Source organism: Malaya genurostris, chromosome 1 (assembly GCF_030247185.1).
Source record: "Malaya genurostris strain Urasoe2022 chromosome 1, Malgen_1.1, whole genome shotgun sequence".
Lineage (NCBI taxonomy): Eukaryota > Metazoa > Arthropoda > Insecta > Diptera > Culicidae > Malaya > Malaya genurostris.
Window position 1 is genome coordinate 30,981,949 of NC_080570.1, and position 27,902 is coordinate 31,009,850.

The 27,902-nt window shown below is 38.4% G+C and overlaps 2 protein-coding genes and 1 long non-coding RNA gene across 9 annotated transcripts in view; 1 reads left to right on the forward strand and 2 right to left on the reverse strand.

The window, feature by feature from the left end:
• The window catches only part of LOC131435824 (sodium/calcium exchanger 1), a 367,945-nt gene extending 348,312 nt beyond the window's left edge, over positions 1–19,633 (reverse strand). Inside the window, exon 1 of the mRNA XM_058604051.1 lies at positions 19,292–19,633. The gene's annotated coding sequence lies outside the window, so the exon portion shown is untranslated. The remainder of the gene's footprint in view (positions 1–19,291) is intronic.
• LOC131435935 (uncharacterized) lies at positions 2,003–2,991 on the forward strand. The gene is made up of 3 exons (XR_009230554.1): positions 2,003–2,214; positions 2,273–2,453; positions 2,534–2,991. It is a non-coding gene; the product is annotated as an uncharacterized LOC131435935 (long non-coding RNA).
• A 5,864-nt stretch (positions 19,634–25,497) lies between the features above and the next one.
• LOC131435941 (sodium/potassium-transporting ATPase subunit alpha) overlaps positions 25,498–27,902 on the reverse strand; it is a 148,873-nt gene continuing 146,468 nt past the window's right edge. For all 7 annotated transcript variants that reach the window (XM_058604301.1, XM_058604282.1, XM_058604274.1 and 4 more), the window contains one exon: positions 25,498–27,888. In XM_058604301.1, coding sequence (XP_058460284.1) covers positions 27,768–27,888 — 121 coding nt within the window. In that variant the 3' untranslated portion in view covers positions 25,498–27,767. The remainder of the gene's footprint in view (positions 27,889–27,902) is intronic.

Below are 27,902 nucleotides of genomic sequence, written 5' to 3' on the forward strand. Positions count from 1 at the left end.
GCAAGTTCAGTTTCTTTTCCGGATGTTGTAGTACGATCACAAACATTTTATTTACTATTCCAATAATAACCAATATTCGAAAGTGGTAAAGTATAGCACATTTCACATTTTAGAAAGTTAGTTTAAAAATTTTAGTCACTTAGTTAAGAAATATGAACGATTAAGGAGACGAACTACGGGGATAACAGGAAAAAATGTTTTTTCTAGTGAATTTTCATATATTTTCCAGTTGACAAAATGTTGAAGCATGGCCACATCAATAAATCTTTTGGAGGGGCAAAAAGAGCATCTCCCCCTCATAGTTGTAGGCCCTGTAAGGAGTTACTCTAAAAAAGAATTGTTCCACTTTTCCCGCAGATGAGTGGGATCTTACTCATTTTTGAGTCACTTTTTCTAAGTGTGTACTACTTTTTCCGCTAACCCTGAGCCAAAATGATAATTTTATCTCACTTTTAGGGGAATTATATTCCTAAATCGAATCCTCAAAAGATGACGCTTATCTTTCTGAGTAACTTTGTTGTAGCTACTTTCCCTCGAAAATTACGCTTCTATGGTGCTATGAATTAAGGTCCTACTTACAATCGTAGGAAAACAGCCATTGTTAGAAACCCAAAAGCTGTTTTTTGCGCTCCTGCTAGATGAAAAAGCATCAGTTTATTAAGAAATGTAGCAAGTAAATTGATACTTCTCTTTTAAATTTTCCCCCAACGACAACGAAGAAAATTGCTGTTTTTCGTAAGAAATTGCAAATTTTATCTTAGGAGTGTGCAGTACGGTAAAATTTCATTTTCAATGAAAATGAAATTAATGGCCACTGACTGTCAGTATATCGATACTAATTCATATGACTTTTCAAGTGAAGCTCCCAGAATTCATCGTCAATTAAATAATCATACCTAGTCATTTGAAGTTTTGCTTGCTCAGTTTCAATTGCCAAGTCGTCTAGCTGCTTCATTGTCTTCGCTGTTGGTAGTGAGCATGGAGTAAAGTATGAAAAATGAAAGCTGAAGGAGGAAACTTTCATCTATTATCTTGAACCAATTCGAATGTTTTCATAAACCTCATTAGAAGGCCGCTCCAACACTATTTAAATAGATATTTTGTTACTTCAAGAGATCAACTGACGGTGGTTAAACTGTGCTTTGATTTGAAGAGAATCGATTGAAGAACTGAATGCAGCCGGTTCGAAACGTCAGCGAACGTTGTGTGTGTCAGAGTGTGAAGTTTACTGCAGCAGAGAGATCGTCAGTGTGTTTCACATTCGGTTTCAATTGAATTGAATGAGGTTTTACTGCACTGGGAGTGTGAAGCTGGGTTGGAGCAAACTGTAACAACTTCCTGTAATGTTCATCCGCCCATACTTAGGACAATGGCGTAAGTTCTTACCGGATATAGGGTAACAGAGGTATTTTGGCCACTTCATATATTTTTGCCCACCTAACAAACTTTATCGATTTCATCGGATTTTATTGATGTTAAGTAACTCATGTTGCATCAATTTGAAGCTAATCACATTAAATTACCTATTGCGGAAGGGGGTTTCTAAGATATTACAACATTTGGTGGATATTTTTACAAAGTGGGCAAAAATAAAATCAATCCTGAAGTGGGCCAAAATACCTCTGTTACCCAGTCAGATAGTTCAAAACATCTTTATTACCCTTTTACTTCCGGTTTACGAGAATATCGACCCGTTTTGATGTTTGAATTTCAACGCAAACAAATCGTTTTATTGGAGCTACTTGGTCGTAAACAAGCAACATTCTCAAGAAGGAAAGCATAGGACAACAGCTCTATACATAATCAGGAATGCCTTTCCTGGCTAAAGTGTTCTAAGCGAGTCATTCTAAAAGCATCCTTTCGGTAGGGAATAATTCCACATAAGCAAACAATTTCGTAGGAATCAAGTTCATTAGAAGGAAACACTTGCAGCGTTTATTCCTGCGAAGAAATCTAATTTCGCTCAGGAATCTTCCAACAACGAGCGTAAATGACGTTTGAACAGATTATCGACTTGTAAAGTAGGCGACGTCGGTTCGGTGAGCTAAAACAAACAAACAGTTTGCAACTGAACCAAATCCTGCAGATGCTGATAAAATCCCGAAGAGCGCAACCCGTTTGGAGCTGCCAAAATTAAATTCCTCTCCGTCACTGGTCGGGGTTGGTTTTCCATATTTCCTTCCCGATTAGAAGCAGACACAGAGAGAAAAAGAGGTAGTAATCGGAATAATGCTGTTCAAATAGGAGCAAACGTCTTTTCAAAACATTGCAGGGGTAAATCGCTTTTGTTGTGTGCTAACGTAGAAATATAGCAAACTATTTATCTTTGGAATGAAAAGTTCCAATCATGGCATCACAATCAGTTGAAGATGTTTTCCTCGCTACTGAATGGAATATCATGGAGGGCAGATGAAAGTAGTCTGATAACTGAAGCTTGTTCAAAATATAATTCAGTAAGTAGAACACTTTTGTTTACAACAAATAGTAACTAATCACACAATCACGTCGTCGCTGTGCCATACTTTCCCCGAAGGTATTAAATTCTATATATAGTAGCTGCCAACAAATAAAGACAAACAATCAGATCCTATAGTATTTCAGTTTGTTTAGCGTCTTCGGTTGGGACACACCGTATCCTGTTTACCCGGCGGCGCTCGTAAATCAATTGTGCCACAGTTTACTAACCCGACCTGGCCGGATGGTGTGTGCGGTTGGTTTCTGATTCCCACCGAGACTAGCAGCACCGGCGACCAATGCGAAACCGACGAAGAACCATAGTCTAGTCATCATCATCATCATCTGTTGAGGCGAGGTCACTTCTCGACGATGCGAAAACTACTCACACACAGACCCACGGTCGAGACCAGCCAAGCGAAGCTCCGTTGGTCTGCGAATCGAAACAAAAAAAAAGTGCACAGTCGATGAAGATATCATGACTCACCTCACCTCCAGATAGTAGATGTGGAAGCAAGTTCAAGCACTGCCGTATTGTTATTGTGTTTTACGCCGATTCACCCCGGGTCCGAGTGATGACTTAATTTGCGTGGGGTTACGTCAATGACGGACTTGCCATCAGTGACATATGTTCTCGCATAACTAATTGTTTACGCTTCGTTAGTCTTAAATGGCTGCGAAACTGGATAGGGCTACTGAAGATTCGAGTGAGTTTCGAATTAAGTGTGCTTCTGGGAGACATTTTATACTACAAATAGTTGCTCTTTGTTTAAAATCCCAAGAAACTTTCTTTTCTGGGACTTGCAATCTCAAGAAAGAAGTGTGATTGTTTTACACCTGGATAGAACTTGTAGAGAGATGCTACAGACTAAGTGAGATGCTAGCAAGCACAGGTATTAGAATTTAGATGGTTCAAAATTTTATACCATAGCAATGTTTCTTCTGTATTCTATAAAATATTACTGAACCTTCCAAAATCTTTTTACTAACAACTCAGTAAAAATTTTAACAATTTTCAGTTACCCAATGAATTAATATGATTAATTTAACGACATTGAGATGACATTCGAGGCACTCGTGTAGCTTCGAAACACTCGTGCTGATTTCCGTCTATTGTCGGGTAATCATTCTGTTCTCTGGATTCAGCCAAACATGTACTCGAAGTGCGCTTGCGTTCATCTTTCTAGCCCTAAATAAGTATGTGCGGGATCCAGCGGCAGAATATCTTTCTTATCTGCGCAGAATCTAGCTAAACTAAGCCATGCTCGCGTACTTTCTCTTTCCGATCGATCAGTACAATTTTTTATATTATTATTATTTTCATTTATTTTGCCCCAGTTCCATACTCCATTTTATGTGGTTTTGATTCTATTCTGCTTTGTAAAACCTGTCACTGTGTGCTTTGTCGGCAATGCAGTTTTGACCATCATGTAACTCTCAAAACCACTATTTTTTCGTTTCGGTTTCTCTTTGTGATCTCGGTACCCCTCCTCTCTGGGTACGTCGATAACATTTACAATATCGAAACCGTTGAATCATATGAAATAACATTTCAATTTACTGAATACTCTCATATCAAAAAAAGAAATAATGAATCCTTCATGGATAGAATAGACCAATTATTTCACTTGTATAATATTTATGCTCATTTTCCTTTAAAACTAAATACAAGCTTTCATTTCGATAAGATATGACATCGTGCTAATTTTGATCAGTTTTTATCCATGTCATTGTAGTATCATTTCTAATTATTTTATAATTGTGACATTTCCAGTAGATTTTACAAATAAGCGACTCTTCAATATGTCAAAACTGAGATGTCAAAACTCTTGTAACGCTTTTTAACACCTATAACTTACAAAAACTAACATATAACGCTTCGATACACACAAAACTTACAAAAAAGTAACAAATGTAACGCTTCTTAACACTTGTACCATTTGAAAATGTAACACGTCATGTAACGTAACGTCACACGTAAAACTTACGAAAAAGTCACGCATGCAACTATTTGTAACGCCTATAACATACAAAAATATAACGCATGTAATGCTTTATGACTTACAACAAAGTAATACTTCGTAAGGCCTTTAATTAATAAAAAAGTAACGCACGTAACGCCTACGCTTGTAACGCTTCGTAAGGTCTAGTAACTCATGTAATGCTTTCTAAAGTAAAGTAACTCATGTGAAACTTCGTAACGTCTACAGCTTACAAAAAAATAACGCATGTAACGATTCGTTCCGCCTATAACTTTTGACAAAATAACATATGTAACGCTTCGTAACGTCTATAACTTACAAAAGCCCATTCTCAATTCACCTAAAGGTGTGATAATTTTCTTTTTCTTCAGAACAGTCTCAACAGTCTCAGTCCTTTCTCTTTCTTCAGAACAGTCTCATGAATTGTTTATTATTTTATGAAATAATTTCGTACACTGATTTGGGCTCATTTTTGACACCAATTACATTTGACACTCGGCATCATTTCTCAAAACAAGCGCTTGACATTTGCGCTGCCCATTTGTATGAGAAGAGTGATGCTAATCTAAAAATGTAACACAATACTAGCTTTCAAACGAGCCTAAGCTTGTTGAAATCGGTGAGGCCATCTCTGAGAAAATTACGCGTGAAAAAATCCGTTAAAAGGTGCACATACACACAGATATATACATACACACACCCAGACATTTTCCGATCTCGTCGAGCTGAGTCAAATGGTAAATAACACTGTGGGTCTCCGAGGCTTCGTTCGAAAGTCGGTTTTCCAGCAATTCTAATACCTTTCTATAGAGAAAGGCAAAAAGTAGCACATGTAACGCCTATAACTAACAAAAAAGTAACGCATGTAACGCATCGTAACGCCTATAACTTCAAAAAACTGACGCATGTAACGCTTCGTAACGCCTCTAACTCACGAAAAAGTAACGTATGTAACGCCAATAACTTACTAAAAAGTAACACTTCGTAACGCTCATAACTTACAAAAAAGGAAGGCTTCACAACGCCTATAACTTACTAAAACGTAACGCATGTAACGCTGCGTAACTCACTAAAAAGTAACATATGTAACGCTTCGTAACGCCTATGACTCACAAGAAAGTAACACATGAAATGCTATAACTTACAAAAAAGGAAGGCTTCGTAACGCCTATTAATTACTAAAAAGTAACGCATGTAACGCTTCATAACGCCTATAACTTACTTAAGAGTAACGTATATAACGCTTCGTAACGCCTACAACTTCAAAAAAAGAACGCAAGTAACGCCTATAACTCACGAAAAAGTAACGTATGTAACGCAAATAACTTACTAAAAAGTAACGCTTCGTAACGCCTATAACTCACGAAAAAGTAACGTATGTAACGTTGCGTAACTCACGAAAAAGTAACATATGTAACCCTTCGTAACGTCCATAACTTACAGAAAAAGTAACGCATGTAACGCCTATGACTCAACAAAAAGTGACTCATGAAACGCTTCATAACGCAAACAATTAACAAAAAAGTAACGCATGTAACGCTTCGTAACGCCTATAACTTACTAAAATGTAGTGCATGTAACGCTTCGTAATACCTATAACTTACAGAAAAAGCAACGCTTCGTAACGCCTATAGCTCACGAAAAAGTAACGCATTTAACGCTTCGTAACGCCTATAACTTACAAAAAAGTAACGCATGTAACTGTTCTTTCCGCCTATAACTTTTGAAAAAATAACGCATGTAACGCTCTGTAACGCCTATAACTCACGAGAAAGTAGCGTATGTAGCGCTACGTAACACCTATAATTTACTAAAAAGTAACGTATGTTACGCTTCGTAACGCTTTGTAACGCCTATAACTAGAAACGCATCGTAACATCGTAACTCGTTTACCACAAGAATCTTACCCTTATAACGGTTTTCAACATTCATAATTTCCCTAAAATAACTCAAACGATTTGTAATCATCAATTTAAGAAAATAATCGAATGCGATGCTTTCTAGCTTCTTTAAATTAACGTAACGCTTCCCATCTCGCAATAGTATCGAGTAAAACGCTTCGTCCCCCCTTCCCCCTCCTCCCTGTACGTGACTGCTCATGGGTTATAACCATAAAAAGTTAGTGTCTGTTATACTAGCGAATGATTCACTATAATGCTAATTCATATCAAATATTCTTTAAAACTTCAATTTTGAGTAATTTGTGATTAATTCATACTACTGATAATTTTATCATAAATTACTGATCATATTTCTGATGGTATGGAGAAACAATATGTTTCTGAGTTGAATACAACGAGAGATATTCACGATTAAGTTCTACCCATTCTTGTACGGAGTAAATTTTGAAAAGGTGCCCCATAGTAAATTAAGTCGTATTCACGAAAAAAAAAACACTGTTTCACGAAGACAATGCTCCGATTGAAAAGTCGATTAAAAAGGATGGTTAGCTTGAGCGAATTACACTTTCTCATCCACCATATAGTCCAGATCAGGTCCCCAGTGACTACTGGCTATTCGCTGATCCAAAAAAAAATCTCGCTGTTAAGAAATTCAAACTAAAGTGAAGCCTATTTTGAGGTCTTCTACAAGCTTGACATCAAGAAGTTAGAGAAGCGTTGGAATGATTGATTCTTAGTTAGCCACTTATACCGTTTTCGTTTTAGAACCTACACGCGGGCGACTCTGACTCCGAGTAAAACGAACACGTGGTACGCGCCCTGAACAACAACTCATATAAAAAAGAAAAAAATAAACAAACTCGCATGGATGCGTAGTGCGACCCGAGAAAATTTTCAGAGCGAAACTACGCGATTTGAGTCCGATCTAGTGCGACCCCAGGTTGCTAAAACAAACTCATCAAAAGTTGTTTTGCCGACTCTGAGTGAGCTCTCGGGCTGCTCTGATCAATAAATTAAAACAGTATTAATTAACAGTTAAAAGCAAATTTTTGATCATTTTGGGGAAAGACCGTGTATCACCGAAAGTATTCCCGCAGAAAACACATATGTCAAGTTAAATCAAGATAAATTTTCTTTGAAAACGGTTTCGATCAAATTTAGTTCGTTTTAATTAAAATATTGGGTAACGAAAACTTCCACCAAAATAATTCATCATTATTCTGTGATTAGACGAAATGTAATGTTCGGCATAGCGGTTTTCGACCAAACGGCTTTCAAAGGAACAAACTTCCGTGAACTGTTGAAACTTAACTAGCGATAACGGAATGACATGTTCGGTGAAATCTGTACTGCGTTTCGATTTCCAGTCCGAATAGGTTTGAGCTTAAAATGACTTTAATCCAGCTTTAAATTTGGCACAAAACTCGTTGACATTTGCTATGTTATTCAAACTCACAACGAACAGGTAAGGTACCGTAAGATGGTGACTTTAATTTGAAGACCGCAATCGTCCAGACCACTTTCAACACACTTCCATAAAGCTGCCAACCCAAAAGTGGTTCAGGAACGTTCTCATAAATTTCAATCCCACATCCGCACTCCAGTAGTTAGTTGCTGCGGCAGTAGCGGGTTTCAAAATAAACTAAAGCAGACTAAATTTCTGGTAAACTGAAGCGCAGAATTATACCCCCAGACCCCAGCCTTGTGATACACTAGAATTCACTAGACGGGAAATTTAATGTCAATTTTGCGAGGAAAAACTTTTATCAACGGTGGAGGTACAGTAGTAGTAGTAGTCGGGCGACACGGTGTGACATCCGGTAGATCAAAAACTTGTTTATTTCATAACGGTACGCGATTGCTTCCATTGTTAGCATGGGTTTTCCAGTTTGTGACGGTTCTCACTTCTCAGGAAGGGCTGACTACTAGTCAAAAGTAGAGCACTTCACACGAAACAATTCTAAAGATTCTGACAGTACATAGTACTGTGTGTGTGCGTGTGTTTTAGAGATACAATGGATTAATAATATCAATACAAATAGGATCACTGTGTTGAAGAAAATAAATGACATATTATTGATAATGACATTGTTTCATGCAATCCAAACACGCGCAACAGTACCAGTGATTGCGACTCTCGTTCCATCCAATCGAAGTAGTCTGGTCACTCATGGAAACTTGTTTTTTAGCATATTCGCATATGAAAAAAGATGAAACACAACCGAACCGAAGGGTTTCGTCTGGTTTCGGTGTAATAGTTTCAACAATTACACGAATCAAATTGGACACGGAACCGATATCGATTCGCTATCCGATAACAGGGCCGTAAAAGACTACTTCATGTAATGGAACCGGTTCGGAGCCGCACGGAATACAAAATACGCACGTGGTGGCGTGTCACGTCTAGCGTGACAGCTTCGGTACCACCCCGTCATCTTCATTGCATTGGAATTGCGAATGAGCTTGGTTTAACAGCAGGCGGAAACCTGCGAGGGGACAAATGAAATAGACATGGTGACGACGTAAAATCTACGCAGTTTCTTTGCAGCTCGGATGCTGCGGAATACAACTGTGCTGGGGTTGCGTCTAAACGTGAAACTAGTGACGACGTCATGCCTGTGGCATGTCGTGCTGTCGTGTCTGCTTGAAATGCCAGTAGCTGTGGCTCGAAGGGATCATCCATGATGCACAGACTAGTGGACCTGGTGTTCGGGAAGTTTGTTCACAATGTTCAGTGAATTTAGTATATGAAAAAATCGTACAAATATGTTCGCGAATTGACTACGTGACGTGACTTTGAAAAATACTTATCAATCAGGAAACAATATACAACAGTTACGAAACATGCAAAGTGTATCAAGACATTCATCCGGTTCAGGTACCGTGAAATTACACGTCTTCTTTTCCCAACAGTGTCCCTAAAGTCAGTAGTAGTAGACGCCCGATGTGACGAAAAATGACGAATTACCGTGCTCACATAATAGGACAGTGTGTCGGTCTGAATGGAAGCTAATAGTGTGAATGAAAACGATATTTTCGGAACAAGCAAAGGATACGGCTGTGGATACGGTTTCGGTGACAATTCAGTTTTGGAATCAAGCTGAGCATGATTTCGACATGATTTAGTACAAGAAATCAACAAATTTAACTCTTGATTAATAGGTTTTGTGTATTTCGACAGCAAAATACGTTTGAAAATTTGAATTTAACCTTCTAATTGACGTATATTATATCCACTCCCCGAATTCAAACGTGCCATTTAAAATCGGCACCAGCTGTGTGTACGGGACTTGCTGACAATGCTGCGCTCCTGTTACTTCGATGAATCAAATTCATGCCAAATACCGTTTTATTGGGTTTAATCTAAGTAATACAGTGTTATCAAAACAAAGCCTTGGTATTACATTCCTGTAGAGTAATTTGACCTTCTGTTTCAACAGACTTCGCATCCGATTCCGAGTGTACAGAACCATTGCATGGCTGGTACTATGATCCTACTGACACTACGAATCCTTCCAGGTCGGAATCTTGCACGAATCACTCCGAGCTGAAGCGTAAAGGAAATTCGGCACCGAAATGTCATCGGAGACTCTTCTTCCTTTCGATTATCTCTCTAGTGATATTTCTGTGAGTGAAAATTTGTCATTAAGTTTCGCTGACACATAAAATAACTTGTGAGCCTCGTGGTTCTGAGTTTTGTGGACGATTGTTTCATGAATGAAAATCTCGGAAGTGATTTTTTTTAGTCACTGAGATTTTTTAATAAAATCCCTTGAACTGATTTTTCACGATTGATAATGAAATAAACTTTTTTCTGGTCATGGTTTTCATTAATGAATGAATTAATTAATGCACTCCAAACTCGAACTGAAAGGCGAAGCTTGGCAGATAGGACTAACTGTGAATGCGTTGAAGACAAAATACTTTAAAACAGAGACTCCAAAAAAGAAACATTTCACCTTTCAATAATATTCCTATTGATGACGTGATTGACGAATTCGTGTTTTTAGTCTCACTGGTGATCGCCGACTATGATAGCAGCAGAGAAATACAGTGGTGTATTCTAGTAGGTACTTTGGACTCAGATTCGATCGAGAAGAGTTCGCCTCTGCATGTAATTAACCATCTGCTTGCGGAATCACCTATCGTACGTACGTACGTAGGGGAAGATGTTCGGTTGCCGGCACCGTACCGTAACTTTTGACAGAAAGCAGATAGCGTCATTCCGACAAATGTCATGTGTGTGTGTGTGTGTGTGTGTGTGTGTGTGTAATAGCAGCACGTTCTTTTTGTGTCGAATACCAAAGGAAACAGACGATTGTACTTTTTACTGCGCTCAGAACAAATTTTAATTGCGTGAAAATCAACACAAAAGTTTTGTCTGACTTTTTTATAGCTTCATAAATTGAAAAGCATCAATCGGAAAGGTGAGTGGATTGAATATTTATGAAGTGAAATTGATCTATTTTGTGCTTTAATACCGGATGCTGTCAAAATTTTCTCAACCAATGATTTATTTGGTCATTTTCAAAATGTCTACCGATTTCGGTTACCGGCACTCCATTTTTTTCGACTAGCCGTGGAAAAATGTCACTGCTGCTGTGGAAAATGTGGAAAAATGTCACTGCTGCTGTCGAAACAATGGAAGCCAAAGTTTTGGCCAAACATCCAGCTGCTCATACAGCAGATGCTCCGGCTAAGAAAAAAACGTGGAAGACTGGCCAAATCAACACCAAAGGCGCCTCCATCCAAATCGTCGGCCAAGAGAGCCAAGACGAAGTCGCCATCAGACAGTGAAGACTTTTGTCCAAAACGTGTCCGAAAAGTATAAATTCCGGTTTTCCTTTGAGTAATTGTATTCTTTACTTATATTTTTCCGAAATTTCTTGGGGTGCCAGTTACCGAACACCTTTTTTGAAATGGCCAAAATTTATCACTTTACTAAATTGATAATAAAGTGTTTTAAATCAATGGAATCAACTTTGTTTCTTAATCAGTTGTTAGCTAAGGACTTTAGCTTTCGATTGATGTACAGAAGTCAGCATAATGTGCACTAAGTCAGAAGTTATGAGCTTAAAATAAAACGGTGCCGTTAACCGAACACTCTCCCTTACTTATTATGCCCTTGTCTCTGACTAGCAAAAGAGCTTAAAGTGAAAGCTACTATCGTGTTGTGAATCAAGTTTGAAGGTCAATTGACTGTCACTTTCGGATCCGGATATATAACGGTATGAGTGACGCTACCGACAAAACACTTCTGTTCTATTTACTTTTTTTACAGAAAGTAACCAATGATTCAAGTATTATTGCTGATACTTTTGGTTTTGGTAATTTTGTCAAATATGCAACGAAAGCGTTTAGTCATGATTTTCTGAACTAACCGAATCAATCTGAATGAATTTGTGTTAAAAAAATCAGCCCTAATTCGTGTCAGAAATTATACTAACAAAAAAACTTTTTTTATGAGACTGTTTAAATTACAAGAGAATGGAATTATCACACCACTAGGTGGATTAAGAATAGTTTTTTTTTGAAAAAAAGACGCATATTCGTCACAAGTGTATTGAAAAAAACCAAAAGAATGTCTGTATTTTCTATGCGGCAGAAGATTGGACCTTTTTATTTGGTAGTTCATCGATACTGATCCGCGATGAGTCAATAAAATTGTTATCACGATAGCGAATTTGAAATGATACAAAATGCAAAGCAGAGTTGCTATAGCGTCCCTTTTGTCATTATTAGGGCTTTTGACAATACTGACTGACATTCAATAATTTCTGCTTTATCGATTCTAGCTCTAGATAAGCTACAACTTATCGAAGCAGGCCTATCGACATGTCTCTTTTTCTAGGTTGACGTTTTCTCGTTGTTTATTATTGCAATGCATATATCGTGGCGCTTAATGCTGCTCAGTTTATATGCTGTTGATTGCACTGACCTCACGTGACTTTGTTCCAGATTATGACAACATATCTAAATTGAGCTCCGATCGAGGGGGTAACTGTTTGTTTGATTGATTGATTGATTGATTGATTGCTTGATTGAATTATACTACGACACAATAGCATGCACGAAAAGTTTCATCGTTAACAGGAGTAGTCATGATCGATATTATTAATACTTCAGATGTTTGTGTCAAACTTGGTAGTTACCCGAATCAACAACAAATGTGTCCTTACCGGGTGATACAGCCGGCTCATAAAGCAATTTTTGTACACTGAAGAAAATGTTTGCTAAATTTCCCACTTTTTATGCATAATTCAAATTATCAATATGTTAGTAGCTCAAAGAAAAAAAGCCTACTATTCAGACAAAAATTATTAATGAATTCCCGGTTCAAAACTGACAGCAGCCAACCGAACGAAAGGCGAATCAATTTACTGGGCAATGTGTGTGTGTGTGAACAAAGAAAATCGTTCCCGTGGCGATCGACTGTCAACCACCTTTTTGGCGACCATTTGGTCAAGCAGTTGCTTCGGCTTCGGTTTTGTCACTGAGAGAGCTGCTGCTTGCTGGGCTGATGGGGTGACGTGCATCTGTCACCTGTCACCGCGCCTGACTGGCGGGAGTTGGTTTGTGCTTTACTCGATTGTTTGGTGGCAATTATTTCGGATACTAACTACTTGGCAGGCCTGGGATTGACAATCGATTTTGGGTTTAATTTTTTTCAACTCTGGGAATCAATTTTAATTATGTTAACAGAAATAATTTTATTTTTTGTAATCGAATGCTAATTGGTCACCGATATTGAATCATCAAAACAATTACTATTAATAATACTACTATTCGACTGCATTTGCTGCCATCTCCCTCGTTTCCTTGTTCTATTGATGAGGTCGGATTGAAACAATAGGATGTGGGATAATTACATCAAAGGGTTCTACATTTCTTCCAAGAACGACTTATTCACACTCTTTCATGTGGCTATCAAAGGAAAAGGAATCAACTACAAAAGAAACCAGTCTTCGTCGATACATGGATTAAATGTCATTAGTAGATTGACGAAGAAACACAATAAAAAAACCTTTCCGAACTTTGTTCCGCCGAATAAGATTGACACGATATCCATGTGGTTGGCGATAAATAGACTAACTTCATGTGAGACTCGTGTGAGCTCACCCTGAACCAATCCATTATCCGGGAAAGTATGCAAAGTTAGTTATCTTGTTGCGAACCGGTGGAAAAGGATGTGTGTGATAAAATTTAAGGGAAGAAAAAGGATGCGTGTGTGATAGCATCTCCACTTAAATTGATGATATGTTTGATAATTTTTTGGGATACAAATGATGAAATACTCTGCGCAATAAGTGCCCAGTATCTTTGATTCTGGTGTTAATTTGAAATAATACCATCACAACAAAATTGAAAAATGTGGGATCATAGTATCGTGCCAGGATTGTTTATTGCAACAAAATAAAAAAAAATCTATTAGTCATACCCCAGACCTCACCAAAATGTCAAGAAAAATATTAGGAAAAAACCTGTCAGTTGAAAGTGATCAATGTTATCGACGAAAATAAATTCATTCTGAAACTTATAGTTTGGCAACTGGTACTTCGCATTAGAAAATAATGAACTGAAATTTTTTCAACGCCGACAGAGGCTGATCTGGCCCCATTAATTTAGGATTCTTTCACGATAAACAAATGACAGTTATGTGCAACAAAATTCTGTTCCTACTGTTTCCATCAAATTTGGTAAGTTCTGCTCGGTCACTTCTGTCACTTCTTTGCGTTTTCTTGAGGTTCCATTTGACGATGGCCCAATATTTTTCTACTGGATGGACGGTTTTTTTTTTGCGAATTACAGTTCTATGGTCGTTTTATCCGTAATGGCAGGATGCCAAATCCACCAATTGTATACTAAATTGTTGTGTTACCTAAGAAATAACCACTGAGCCCTACTGTGCATCATTTTTTCGATTGGTGGTCTCGTTCGAGATGAAAATGCCACTCTTCATGCTACGGGAACAAATGGTCTGCCTCACTAAATATTTCATTTGCGAACTTCGATAGCTTAGTATCTTTGTAAATCTTTGCCACCTTTCCTTTTCCATTTCCAGACAGGAAGCCGAACAAAGTCTGTCTTGATGTAGGTTTCATTATCCTGTACCACACAATCAAACTTCGTCAACATTTTCATGTACAGCTATCGCGATCGTACTCTGGCCAACTTATTTTACCGATCATCGCAATTTAAAGCCACCATCTTCTTGTAAGTTGACAGTCCGATTCGAGTCTCCTCCAAGCGTACTTGCGACATCTCGAACGGAGAGATTGGGATTCCGCTACAAACCGGTGGTCACTCTTTTCGACGCATTTGCAGTGCCAAGCTGACAGACGATTTGGTCACGGGTAAGATATTCGTCAACTGGACGTGTGCGAGTAGCTCGGATTTTCTAGATTGAAGAGCAAAAATTTGACGCATTACTCTTCTTATTTCAGACCTGTTTTTCATACCGAACAGCAAATGTTTCTATCAACCAGTAGACACGATGCTACAAACACATTTGAAGCTCATCTCTGCAAAATGATCGACCGAATCGCAGATTTCCAGTGGCCATTCTCCAGACACTTTGTACTGCCGCCGCAAGCGTATCCTTCTCGATTGCACATGCCCAGCGAGTGCGCAGTCTGCTCTGCAGACGTCGATCTTTTTTAGGATCGCCAATGAGCACCACGGAGGACCTTTCTTTGGCATTGTAATTTGCCGTATTTCATCAGTATTTCGATGCTAGCAGTATGCAAGCTGCGAGTTGTTAGCTGGCTACGGAGCCCTTAGAAAGTTCTATTAACAGCCGTAACGCGCCTATTTACCTCGCGGCTAACATCGCTATCACATTTCATAAGTGTTTCTAAAAAAAGGAACTCGTTGCCAACCTTGTATCGAAAATAAATTTCCAACCCGGATCCAACACCGTTCAGACAGCCTCGATCTCTACCAGCCACCATGTACTTGGTCTTTGTAGACTGTATGGTCAATCCTATTCTTGCTGCTTCCCTGCAAGCCTCTTTTACAGTTCTACGGTCAACACCCTCAATATCAAAGTCGTTCGCAAATGAAGAAGCATGTGAGACCTATTGTTTCTCTGCATGCCGGATCTCCGTATCACCTCTTCGAGCGCTACATTTAGCAACAGATAGAGAACCCAGCTATAATCTAACCAACGTCACAAGTGCATCGGATGTAAATTTAATTCAGAAGACAAAGAACGAGCCGGATCGAAGCCAAAGTTTGAAAATGAAGAATTGGAAGAATCGATCAATCAAGACCCGTCGCAAACGCAAGAAGAACTCGTACGCCAAATCATTTCGAACTACTCAATCAGCCGTTTGCCAACGTTTAAAAGCAATTGCAATGACCCAAAAGGTAGACAATAGGGTGCCGCATTATTTGAAGTCAAGAGACACCGAAGTCCGTTTCTTCACGTGCGAACAACTGCTCTAACGGCACAAAAATTAAAAATAGATCCACTACGCTAATCCAAAACGTCATGCAACGTATGGATATCGTCGACGGCCCTTTCAAATATTTTAAGGTTATGCTCTGTATATAGTGGAACTATGCCAAGTGTGGTTACCCAACAATGTAATTTTGCATCATGGCAATGCTTGCCCACATGTTGCACAGCCGGTAAAATATACTTAAAGACTGTCCCAGAAAGTATGGACGCATATTCAAATTTTATTCGATATACTGATAATATTAGACTACAACAACAGAACATTATTCTCAACATTTGCTACTTAGCCATTGTAGACGGTGCGCCATTACGCACAGACTTCTTGGCGACAAGTTTTGACACTTTTTTCCAATCTTTTTCGAACTGTTGAATGGTTTCGGCTGCCGAGACATGTTTCTTGAGATGTGCCTTCGTTAATGCCCAAAATTCCACAATTGGTCGAAGTTGTGGGCAATTTGGTGGATTCATGTCTTTTGGGACGAAAGTGACATTTTTGGTAGTATACCATTCAACCGTTGATTTCGAGTAGTGGTAAGAAGCAAGATCTGGCCAGAAGACAACAGGATCCTTGTGGATTCGAATCATAGGTAGAAGTCGTTTTTGTAAACATTCCTTGATGTATATTTCGCTGTTCATTGAAGCAGTGGTGATGAAGGGTTTCGAAATCTTACCGCAGCTACAAATTGCTTGCCAGACCATAGCTTTCTTACCAAATTTCACGACTTCAATCGATGTCTCGGACTGGTTTAACACTTGCCTTTCTCGCACCGTATAATATTGTGGTCCCGGCAAGGATTTGTAATCGAGTTTCACGTAGGTTTCGTCGTCCATGATTATGCAGTTCAAATTTCCAGCAAGAATCGTATTGTACAGCTTTCGAACCCTCGGCCTGATCGATGCCTTTTGTTTCGGACTACGTTTTGGTTGTTTCTGCTTCTTATAGGTTCGAAGATTCAAACGTTCTTTAGCACGAAGAACATTTGACTTCGAAGTGCTCACTTTTTTGCCACATCCTGAACTGAAACCTCCTTTTTTTGCTTGAACGCCTTCAGTATACGTTTATCCAACTGAGGGTTAGCAGGACCTTTTTTTCGATCCGTTTTCGGTTTATCCTCAAAGGTGTGATGCGAACCTCACCGAACTTCCTGATTGCATTTCGTACTCCTTCCATTTTTGCTATCTTTCTCAGTGACAGGCCGCGTTCTGTGCACCATTTGTACACATTTTTTCGACGTTGTTCTGCTAAAAGTCCACGCATTTCGAAACAAACTAATGAAAACGAATAAACAACTGCACAAGTAGTTAGAGAAGAGTGTAAACAACAGGACGCAGTCATAAAAATTGACAGATTCTGAACCATTGCGAAATGGCAGCGGTTTTTGGTTGCGTCCATACTTTCTGGGGCAGTCTTTAGAAACGCTCAAATGGGAAGCTCTACCTCAGTCGCCGTACAGCCCAGACATTGCTCTTTCTTATTACTATTAGCTTCGGTTCTGGCTGACCAGCACTTCTTCAATCATGATTAAGTAGGAGTAGGAAAGTAGGAACGAGATGTTTCTTAATACTTTTGTAAAAAAATATAAAATAAATATAAAAAAGTCAGTATTCATCGCAGAATTTTTTTTGCGAAACGATGCTGATGTGCGACTCTTTAACTATGCATGAAGCAGTGCTGTAAAACTTCATTCAATTCAATTGAAACTGAATGTGGAACACATTGACGATCTCTCTAATGCAGTAAACTTCACTCTCTGACACATACAATGTTTGCTGACGGCCCGAACGGGCAGCATTCAGTCATCACTCGTTTCTCTTCAATCGAGGCTCAGTTTAACCACCATCAGTTGATCTCTTGAAGTAAAAAAATATCTCTTTCAATAGTGTGAGAGCGGCCTTCAAATGAGGTTTATGTAAACATTCGAATTGGTTCAAGATAATAGATGAAAGATAAACCAGATAGCTGAAATATCAATCACAGAATACACATAAATTAATAGTTTCCTCCTTCAGTTTTCATTTTTAATACTTTACTCCATTTATAATTCTATTCGTTCGAACTTGCTTACTACCAAGAGCGAAGACACTGAAGGAGCTACACTACTTGGCACTCGAAACTGAGCAAGCAAAACGTCAAATGACTAGGTACGATTATTCAACTGACGATGAATTCCGGGAGCTTCACTTGAAAATGGCAGCAAAAGTCAAATGAATTAGTAGGGATATGCTGACGGTCAGCGGCCATAAATTTTATTTTCATCTTATATTATTCGATTGAAAATGAAATTTTACCGCACTGGCATGAAGACCTATTTCATGCACGAACACTAATCTTAGAATCTTCGTTATATTCTTAGCTGCAGTAAAGATGATGATCAATAAGTATGAATCCATCGCAGAACAATTAGTCTAAATGGAAGCGACCATCAGCATAACAATGAATTCTAATAGCTTGATTTGTTATCAAACTGTGGCTACCATATTTCATTATTCAACTTAAAAAAAGATTCGATTTTCCGGATTTCACAGACTTTCAATCATAAATCAAGTTAATTCAATTTAGAATAGATCGCATTCGCTTCGATTTTCTAATCATCGGTTGAACACGCCTTCGAACGGTTCGATATATTAAGCGGGATAAACACAGTTAAGTGATTAGTTTCCAGTGACTTTTTGTGTTTTACTGCAATAATCCGGATCTGCCGTCCGCCTCGGGAAGAACCCCCTTCACTTTGTGAGTGTCAGACGTCAGTTTCTGAAAATATTGCATCATCAATTAATCGCAGTAGCCTATAGCATGGATGGAGAGAACTTTGCTTATAAAAGGCCGAGAATAGTTTGGTCCAAATGAATAAAGTTCGAGTTGTTTCGAAATAAAAATGTTTTTTAGATTATTAAATTTTCAGACCTGAATAAACCAATGAAATATGAATGCTTGAAACAACTTTTACTAAGTTTGAAATAACTGGATTGTGAGTTTAACTTGGAGTATAAATAAATCAATTGCACCACTCATTAAAATCACAAATGTGTGTGTTTAACTATGGTCAAACCAGTTCGTGTAATGATTAACGAAGGATAATTCTAAACCACGAACCACTAATTAAGATTCCTAAAACTACTCTTCTAGATTCCGTGAATTAATAATTCCAAAGCGACTACTGATCATCCATTAAAAAACCCCGATGAACTCTAGGCCCAGAGAATAAAGTCCATGCACCATGCACATAAATTCGTTATCATAACTGCTCAACACCAACAACTGGCCAGCTGATTTCATCGCTGTTTATCGCTCTGACAGCAGCAAAATGAATCGTTACATCAGTGCAACAAAAAAAAATCGAAAACTTCAAACCGTAATTGACCTTGTTATCCACCATTGATAAGAAGCCCTATATCGCACCGGATAGGCTTCCTACGGCGACGCTTTTCTTCATTGACACACACACACACACGCCCGCACAAATTCACAAATGATAGTAATTGAAACCTACCAAATTTCAAACATCACAGACAGGTAATCCAACCTCTCGACATGCATCCGCGCTTTTGGCAGTCCGGCTTGATTTGTTGTTTATTTGTCTGGTTACGGTCGAACGATAGAAATCGGCTTTTTTTTCGCGACTGACATTAGCTTGCTGCGCTTTACACTCTCACTGGGAAATCACCACACACGGTGCAACACGAGAAACCCGATGCCACAATTACATTAGCGGGTGCGTGCCAGCAAACAACGTTCGGAATGCACACTGCCAACTACTGACGTTGTTGACGGCATGTGAAAGACGCGGAACCGACAACGCACAACGCAATCCCCGACCCACCGGGCAGTTCAAGCTCATCAACGAAACTGAAAACGGTTTCTGGGAATGCCAACGCGGGACAGCATGGTGCGTCACTCAACGGGTAACTCACACGCCCGACCAGTGGAATGTTGGGACACTCAAGGAAAAGCCCGCAAAAGTAGCGAAAATGTGTTGTCATCGTCGTCGGCGACGTCGTTGTTTGTCAACCCGAAAACCAACCCCGAACCACCCACCAAACGATGGAATGTTACTGGCACTCATCCGTACCGCGCAGATCTTATGGTAGCGACAGCCACGACTACCACAGCGGAGCCTTTGTGCACTCACTTTCCTTTTCTCTCGCGGTGTCGGTGCACAAAGAGATGGAGACAACGTGGTTCCATTAGTTAGCAGTGGTGTTTACAAATCCTATGGTGATGATCAGCGATGTTGTAGGTGTCACTGTCCTGAACGTGTCATTGGGGGTTTCAGTGGTGACATCTGTTGTTATTCTTCTGCATTTGGAAATGAGCCGAACTAATCAGTTGAGTTGTGTGACACAATTTTCGCACACAAGAGTGTTAAATCACTCGATGGCAGAGATGCCAGATCTGCAGATTCGTCTGTAAATCTGCGGATTTCGTACATAGTGCTGCAGACATTTTTTGTTGTGCAGACTTTTGAAAATCGAGTTTTTCGCAGACTTTCGTTCAATATTTACAGACTTTTCAAATTGTCACGACCTTTTTTTTTGCTCACCAAGTCAGTTTAGCGTATCATACTTTATAAAGAAATTGCTGCCAGCAAAACATACTTACTGACTGCAGATTTTGTTCGAATATACAGACTTTTTCAACCCTGTCTGAAGACATTTGAAACTTTTACCTGGCATCTCTGCTCGAAGGGACCCTAGTCAACGAAATACAACCTAAGCATCAACATCAGCACTGATTTGTATGAATAATTCACGCGTATTTTTTTAGAACGGCCAATAAGCCACCTGTCAACTTCCACTTTCGAAAGAAATTGCAAGCGAGCTATGAAAGATAGAGTATTCTCTCTGCCGTTTACTATTATGACTTACTCTCAGCGAGTTCCGAGTCATTCGAAATTACTCTTCAAAGTGAATGTTGATGGATGGCTTATTGGCCGTTCTAAAAAAAGGCGTGAATTATTTCTTTAACTTACCTTGTGGTAAACATTTGTTGTTAAAGTAGGATGTTTAAATTGTCAGAGCATTTTTGGAATTTAACTTTAATAGTAGCTGTCCAATTGTTTCTGATTTTCATCTAATAATTAATGTGTTAAATGTTCAAAGTGATGTTCCTTTCGAGGGCGTAGCTGAATTGAAGACTGATTTTTCTCTAAGCTGACAGGGTCCGTAATGAGTCAACTACTGATAAGTTCAACATGGTAGATTTTGAAAACTATTCGATAGTCCCACGACAAAAGGGCCTAACTGTGAATGAGAGCCTCTCTTTGTTTACTTTCTTTTTTGATTATTACGGAGCCATTATTGCAAATTCTCTAAAGTTTTCAATATAAATCGAAAGCTTGTAGTTTTACCTTGAATGTTTTGCGAAGAGTAAAACGTCATATATGAAATCAGTTCGGTAAACCATGAAAGAAAAAGTAAACAAAGAGAAACTGTCATTTGCAGTTAGGCCCTTTTGTCGTGGGACGGTCGTATTCTTAAATTGGTGTAGTACACAGCAGTTGCCTGCCGTCATAATTGACAGCAAGTGAATACAACAGCTGTCTTCAACTATCTTATAGGTAGCGACATCCGCGTATGGAAACATGAATTAAACTGACAAAAACTGTTTCTTCTATTTCTGCGATGATTTCTCAAATAAATTTATCGAAAATTATAAAAAATATAAATTTAAAGTTTTCTTATCGATTTGACAGCTCCACTGATGAACAGCGCCGCTGCATTTTATTTCAACGCCAACTAAGATGGAATTAACAGAAAAGCAATTACAGAAGTTAACAGCAGTTAAAAATGGTAAAATCAGGAACGAAATGCTCGTATTTAGATGAAACTTTGAACAAGTCTTCAGATTTGCAAACCATTTGTTTTGCATGGTTGGAGAGACCAGCTCAACCTCAACTATTGATTTTTGAAAAGGGCAGATGTATTTTGGTACGCACTTTCTTCGAATCGTTGTAACTTGGAAACTGTTATAAGGAAACCTTACACGAGGACCGTTAAGGGAGTGTGTTCGGTTATCGTCAAACTTTAATTTTCAGTGTATAACTTTTAACTAAGTGCACACATATATGTCAATGGAAAGTTATAGCCTCTAGATAACAACTGTTTCAGTAATTCGATTGATTCCATTAATTGAAAAATAAAATTATTACCAATTTATTAGTAAAGTGATTGACCAATTTGAAAAGAAACGGTGTTCGATTTTTGGCATCACATGAGATTCCGCTAAAAATTGAAAAGCATAACTAAAAAGGCGGGTGAGTAATGTCACATACATACTTTTGAATGCGTGAATCCAGAACATAGACTCTGGTGGCCTTGGTGTGTATTTGTCTTGTATCCGACAAAATTATATCAATAGGCCCTACGAAGCAGAACAGAGTCCAGAGTCAAGACCACATAAAATGGAGGATCAAACCGAGGTCAAATAAATGCAATAATAATAATAATAATAATAATATTAATAATAATAATAAAAATAATAATAATAATACATTAAATATAGTTTAGTTTTTGAAGCTATTTACGTTACGATGTTTTTTTATGCCTATCTATCTGAGACAACATTTGCGTAAAGCTGCTATGGATATTTTTTGTTCCGATTATCGAGGTTTTAACATTAAGGTCATTAGCCTTATCGGGCTAGAAAAACTTTCTGACCCTATGTGCGGGGTTGGGAATCGAACCCAGGTGGGTTGCTTGAAATGCATCGATTTACCCAACACGCTATACCCGTCCCTTATATGGAAAAAATGTTTCAATTTACGAAGCGTTTCACTAGATATTACCGTGAGATGGAAAGTGATGCGTTAAGTTAAAGAAGCTAAAAAGTGTTGCATACGATAATTTTCTTAAATTGAGGGTTACAAATCATATGAGCTATTTTGTGGAAATTTTGAATGTTAAAAACCGTTATACGGGTTAGATTCTTACAATAAACAAGTAACGATGCGTTACTTTTAAGGAAGTTATAGGGGTTACAAAGTGTTATATGCGTTACTTTTTGGTAAGTTATAGGCATTATGAAGTATTACATGCGATACATTTTTTTTAATTTACAGGCGTTACGAAGCGTTACTTTTTTGTAACTTATAGGTATCTGTGAAATGAGCGCCTCATGAACATAGATATTTCTCGTAAATCAGGGTGTTGGGTGTTCTCCTCACAGAGGTGAAGTGGAAATGTTTCTGTAATGCCCCATTTGTAATTCGTTGAGTACATTACACATAAGAAAATTTGTGCTTGATAATGACAAAATCCATTACCATATCAAAACAAAACATGTTGTCGAGATTTTGATATACGTTCGAGTGTACTATTATTGGTATTCTTGCAAAAGAAATCTGTGGCCAGTTGCAATTTTTGAAAATATGTTACACGTTTCGGAAATCAATGCATTTGGTAAATTTACTTCCCTCAGTCTATTATAGAAACAAATCGAACTCATCCACCTGCATGTAATCCTACATAAGTAGAAAAGAAAACCAAATATTGCCCTATCAGTTTCATATCACAACAATTTAGTCCGTAATCGTGCGAGCGTTATATTTGGCAAATACAACCATAAAGCTTCAAGTAATCGTTCAAATGCAAAACAATGCAAACGAGCAAGTAGCACGAACCTCTGAGAACGAATATAGCTTGAATGGTAGGTCAATGCTTTTCAAACAGTCCACCTCGGTTCGATTCCCCTTTCCAAACATAAGGTCAGCGTTATTCTGACCCAAATAGGCGAATGACATTAAGGTTAAACTCTCTTCAGTCGTAACAAAAACAAAAGGTCCGATGCTCTTTCTCACTCTATCTGGGATAATACCTTGATTTGGTATCTCTTCACTCTTCTGCGCTGTAAATGTCAAAGCTTTGATGCCAATGGTGCAGCATTGTCCGATGACGGTCCGATCGCAGTGCTACGATCGGATCGGTGTCGTGCTCAATCGGTCCGATGATCGAGCCGAACCGGCACGATAGAATTCACTGGGAAGCGTAAACATGAACCAAAACCGAAAGCTGATGTCAAAAGCTTTCGAATGTCATTCTAGGCAGCAGAGCTTTACCACGTTGAACTCCGACAAATCATTCATGATGCAACGGCCAAGTAGTGAAATAATTCACTGGCTGCTGAAACATCGCAGTATAGTTTCGAACCGATCGAGCAAAGAAAATATTACTTTTCTGTTGTGTTTTCCGTGGCTACCCTCTTAAAAAACGTTCAACGGTGGTCCTTCCGTTGGTCCAATACGTTGGATGATTGGTCCAATCAATCGTTCAACGGGAGACCAACACGGGGCCTTCATTTGCCGATTTTGAAACAGACCGTTGAACCGAATGCCATTTTTTTTTTCGTTCAACAAACCCGGCAGACAGAGGTCCACGGTTGAACCATTTTTAATATGAGGAGTTGGAACCCCGTTGGACTAGTTTTACTGAACAATTTCCGAAATTTTTTCCACATATTTTTTTTTAAACTAACACTACATACCTGTACAGTATTTCTACTTCACGTAGAATAACAACAAATCTTCTTTCTATATGAAGGAAACACCGAATTTTTACACTATTTTTGCAAGAGAAAGAACAACAACAAACTGAACGAATATTTCGTGCCGACATACTGCACATCACCAAGCGCTCAACTACCAGAAAAATGGAACCGCCTACTGAGAAGGTAGAATAACGTTTAACTAAAAAAAACAGAAACTTCATCTACAGTTTTGATTCGACAAAGCCGGACGGAACACTATGCTAATATGCATATTTTACCACTTAAACGCTTTAGAAAAAACACATTTTTTCGGGACTAATAATATTTTTTAATATGAAGCTAATTTGAAGATTTTGTAATGCATGCCACGAAAAGCTGAAATATACGAGGAAAATGTAACTAAAAGTGAATCGCATTGCTGAGTGTTCGAACTTGAACTTCTTACGCTTGACAATCAACGTACTCGACAAAAACGACTAAATTTTCCTTGAAAAGACCATCAAAAATTTTCCTTGAAAAGACTATAAAACACGGCCGAAACATCGGGCAATCTAAGAATTAAATCGTTTGCCTAGTGATTTGTGACAGAGAAAGCCGTCATTACTTCTTCCAGTCGTTACAATCATCATACATAACCTCAATAGAGCTTTTAACGAGTCGAAATAATTAGAACCTTAAATTTATCATCCGAAAATCCTGCGTTATTTCGGCCGTTATTGCTGTAATGTGACCGTAAAAAATAAAACTCGATGTAACATTAGAGGCCTCAAAAAGTGTATACAAAGGCGGGGCCGGTCAATGGAACGGTGCCTCGGAACATGGTTTGCTCTGTATACGAAATGGGTCACCGAAATTCGAATAAGTTAACACCTCGCTGAGTCCTAAACTAATGTTATTTGCATACATAAACGAAACACATAGCTATAGTTGTAAAATTCCTCTAGTAGACTAGAGGAATTTGTTAACGTTCCGGAACAAAATGAAACCTTTGGTAAGATTGAGGCGGTGACCCTGTCCGGAACGTGTATCAAATTGAAAACACACATAGGTTTTCGAAAAATTTGGCTCCAGCCTGTATGTATATCTGTTAGCTGTGGTATCACCATAGCTACAATCTTGTGTTATATTCCGAAAAAATATCCCGGTTTCCGACACGTAGTATCAATTGGTTTTGTCCGAAGGGCGGTCACTCAGGTCAGTAAAACACTCCATTAGTAATTTTTGTTAAATACTATTGTTCTGATTTTATTCTGACATTTTTTTTTTCTGCTGGTATCATCCTCGGTTGGTATTTGAAAGAGTCTGTTCTGCGCGTGTGCTGTATTTTGTTAAATTTCTTTCTTTTTGTTTTGTATCTTGGTTTGTTTGTTTTTTTTTCTGCGTGAGAGTGTTTGATGAAGAGAAATATTGTTTCCTTTATTCTTAAATTTATTCTGTGTGGTTTGTTCTGTTCTACAGCGTTATAACGAGTTTTTCTTCTTTTTTTCCTTTATTTATTGGTATTAATTTCAAATAGCCTGCTTTTTAAATTTAGCTAACTTGGTTTATCTGCGGTTGGTTTTTCACTTTACATTTAAATGGGTTTTTGCTCTTGCTGAAATACTTTTTCCTTATGTTTTTTTTTTCTTTTTTAATTAGTTTACAACAATCGGGCAGTTTTATGTGACGCGTTGCTTACTTTTTCTGCTTCCTATTTTTTTTATTAGACGCTTGGATTCTTTCAGCTTCTTGTGTTGTTTTTTATATCTTTTTTTTTTCTTGTTGAAATTGTTGTTTTATATCAGCTAAAAATCAACAATTTTCGCTTGTTTTATGCACTAACAAATAAGAGTTCTTGTTTCTTCTTTTTTAAAAAACCGGTAGACCGCACCACGTCCACTGCCTGGGCACGTCTAGCCGCCCATTCAGAGGCAAAGCGGGGCGGAAACTTGGTAAAGTCTCCGCCCGAATGCGCCTCGCCAGTGCTCGGTGGATACGGTCCTCTACAAGAGAACCTAATTCCCGTAGAAGTGTCAACGAAAAAAAAACCACAAACGAAATCGAAAACCGAAATCATTCGGAGTGGGGGAGCGGGGAAGGGAAACGAGATCGGGATTCGAATAGTGAAACTTAGCTCAACGGATCAACGGATACGGGGGGGGGGGGGGGGGGTATTTGGGTAGGATGGGACTAAAACTAACCGGTTTTGTGGGAGGGGGGTTACTCAAATGTGGTGTAAAACAATAATAAAAACAACTTTTATTCTCTTCTAATATATTCACTTCTTTCGTTAACAATTTTTCCTTGCGCTTATCCTTGTTTTTTTTTCTTCTTAATTTTCTGCTACTAAATTTTAGTTCTTTGTTGATTCTTCTCACTACTACTAGAGTTTCTTCATTATTTTTAAATTTTTAAATTAGCTTTTGTTTGTAACTAACAACGAGTTGATTTCATTTCTTTTTTTTTATTTTAATTTATTAATAATAAGAGAATGATGAAAGATAGAGGGGTGAAACGATGGATATTTGTATGCGCGGGAGGGACTTGGAAAACCGCGGGGAAAACAATGGGGTTCGAACAGGGGAGCACACAGTGAGGGGGATGGATGTATAGGGTCAGGAATGGGGTTGGAGGAGGATTGTATTACTGAGCGCGTGCGAGAATGTGTTTGTATTTGTCACAATGAACGTTCAAACGGTTCGTTTAATAATGGTTTTTCGTGCTCGAGTGAGTGTGCGCTCATGTAAATCGCGAACGCAAGTGCCGAAAAATAACGGAAAAAAACGCACACATATCTACTTATTGACATTTTTTTTTGTTTGTTTGTTTGTTTTGTTTTGCATGTCATTAATGCCATTTTAAAACCTACCGCACACGCAATTCAAGTAACGGTTAGCGGCTCCGAAAAAAAAAATGCGAAATCGGGTGTCGGTGTGTGTGTGTGTTTGTGTGTTTTTCTTTTCAGTATTGAGTGTCCGGTGTGTTGTCTGTTTGTGACAGTGACTACGAACACATCGCGAGCGTTTCGTTAGGCACGCTGTATGGCATCTGTTTGTACGAGTGTTGTTGGTGTTGTTTGACTTCGGTCGATGATGGCAGGCGCGTGTGACTCTTTCTCAAGAAGACAGTAACTATGAGAGACGCACGAACACATACGCGTGTAGACGTGATTGGGATTTGTGTGTATGTCTGTGTGTCTGTTTGTCTGTCTGTGTGTGTGTTTAGTGTGCATTTTATGTGACAGTGACGCGGAGGTGCGAGGGGACTTTGACTTGATGAGGACGGGAGATACTGCTTCTTATCTTCTTCACGATTTTTACTAGTTTTTATCCTTTTGCTTTTCTTCGTGTGTGGAAATCATAATTTATAACTTTATATAAATTTAATAATTAAAAAAATATAATTACTTTTTTATGCTCATTTTTTGTTATTTTTTCACTGTTGTTTTCACCTCCTTTTTCAGTTTTTCTTCTTTAATTAATCTTTTTAAATATAAATTTGTTGACCTAGTAGTACGTCTCTTGTTCTAACCAACCACCTGGATTGCGTCTCAAGTAGAAACGACGGATCTCATCGTACACGAAGATGGACAAGCTGAACGGCAAGGCTGGCAGCCACCAGACGAATCTGCGGAAGAAAAG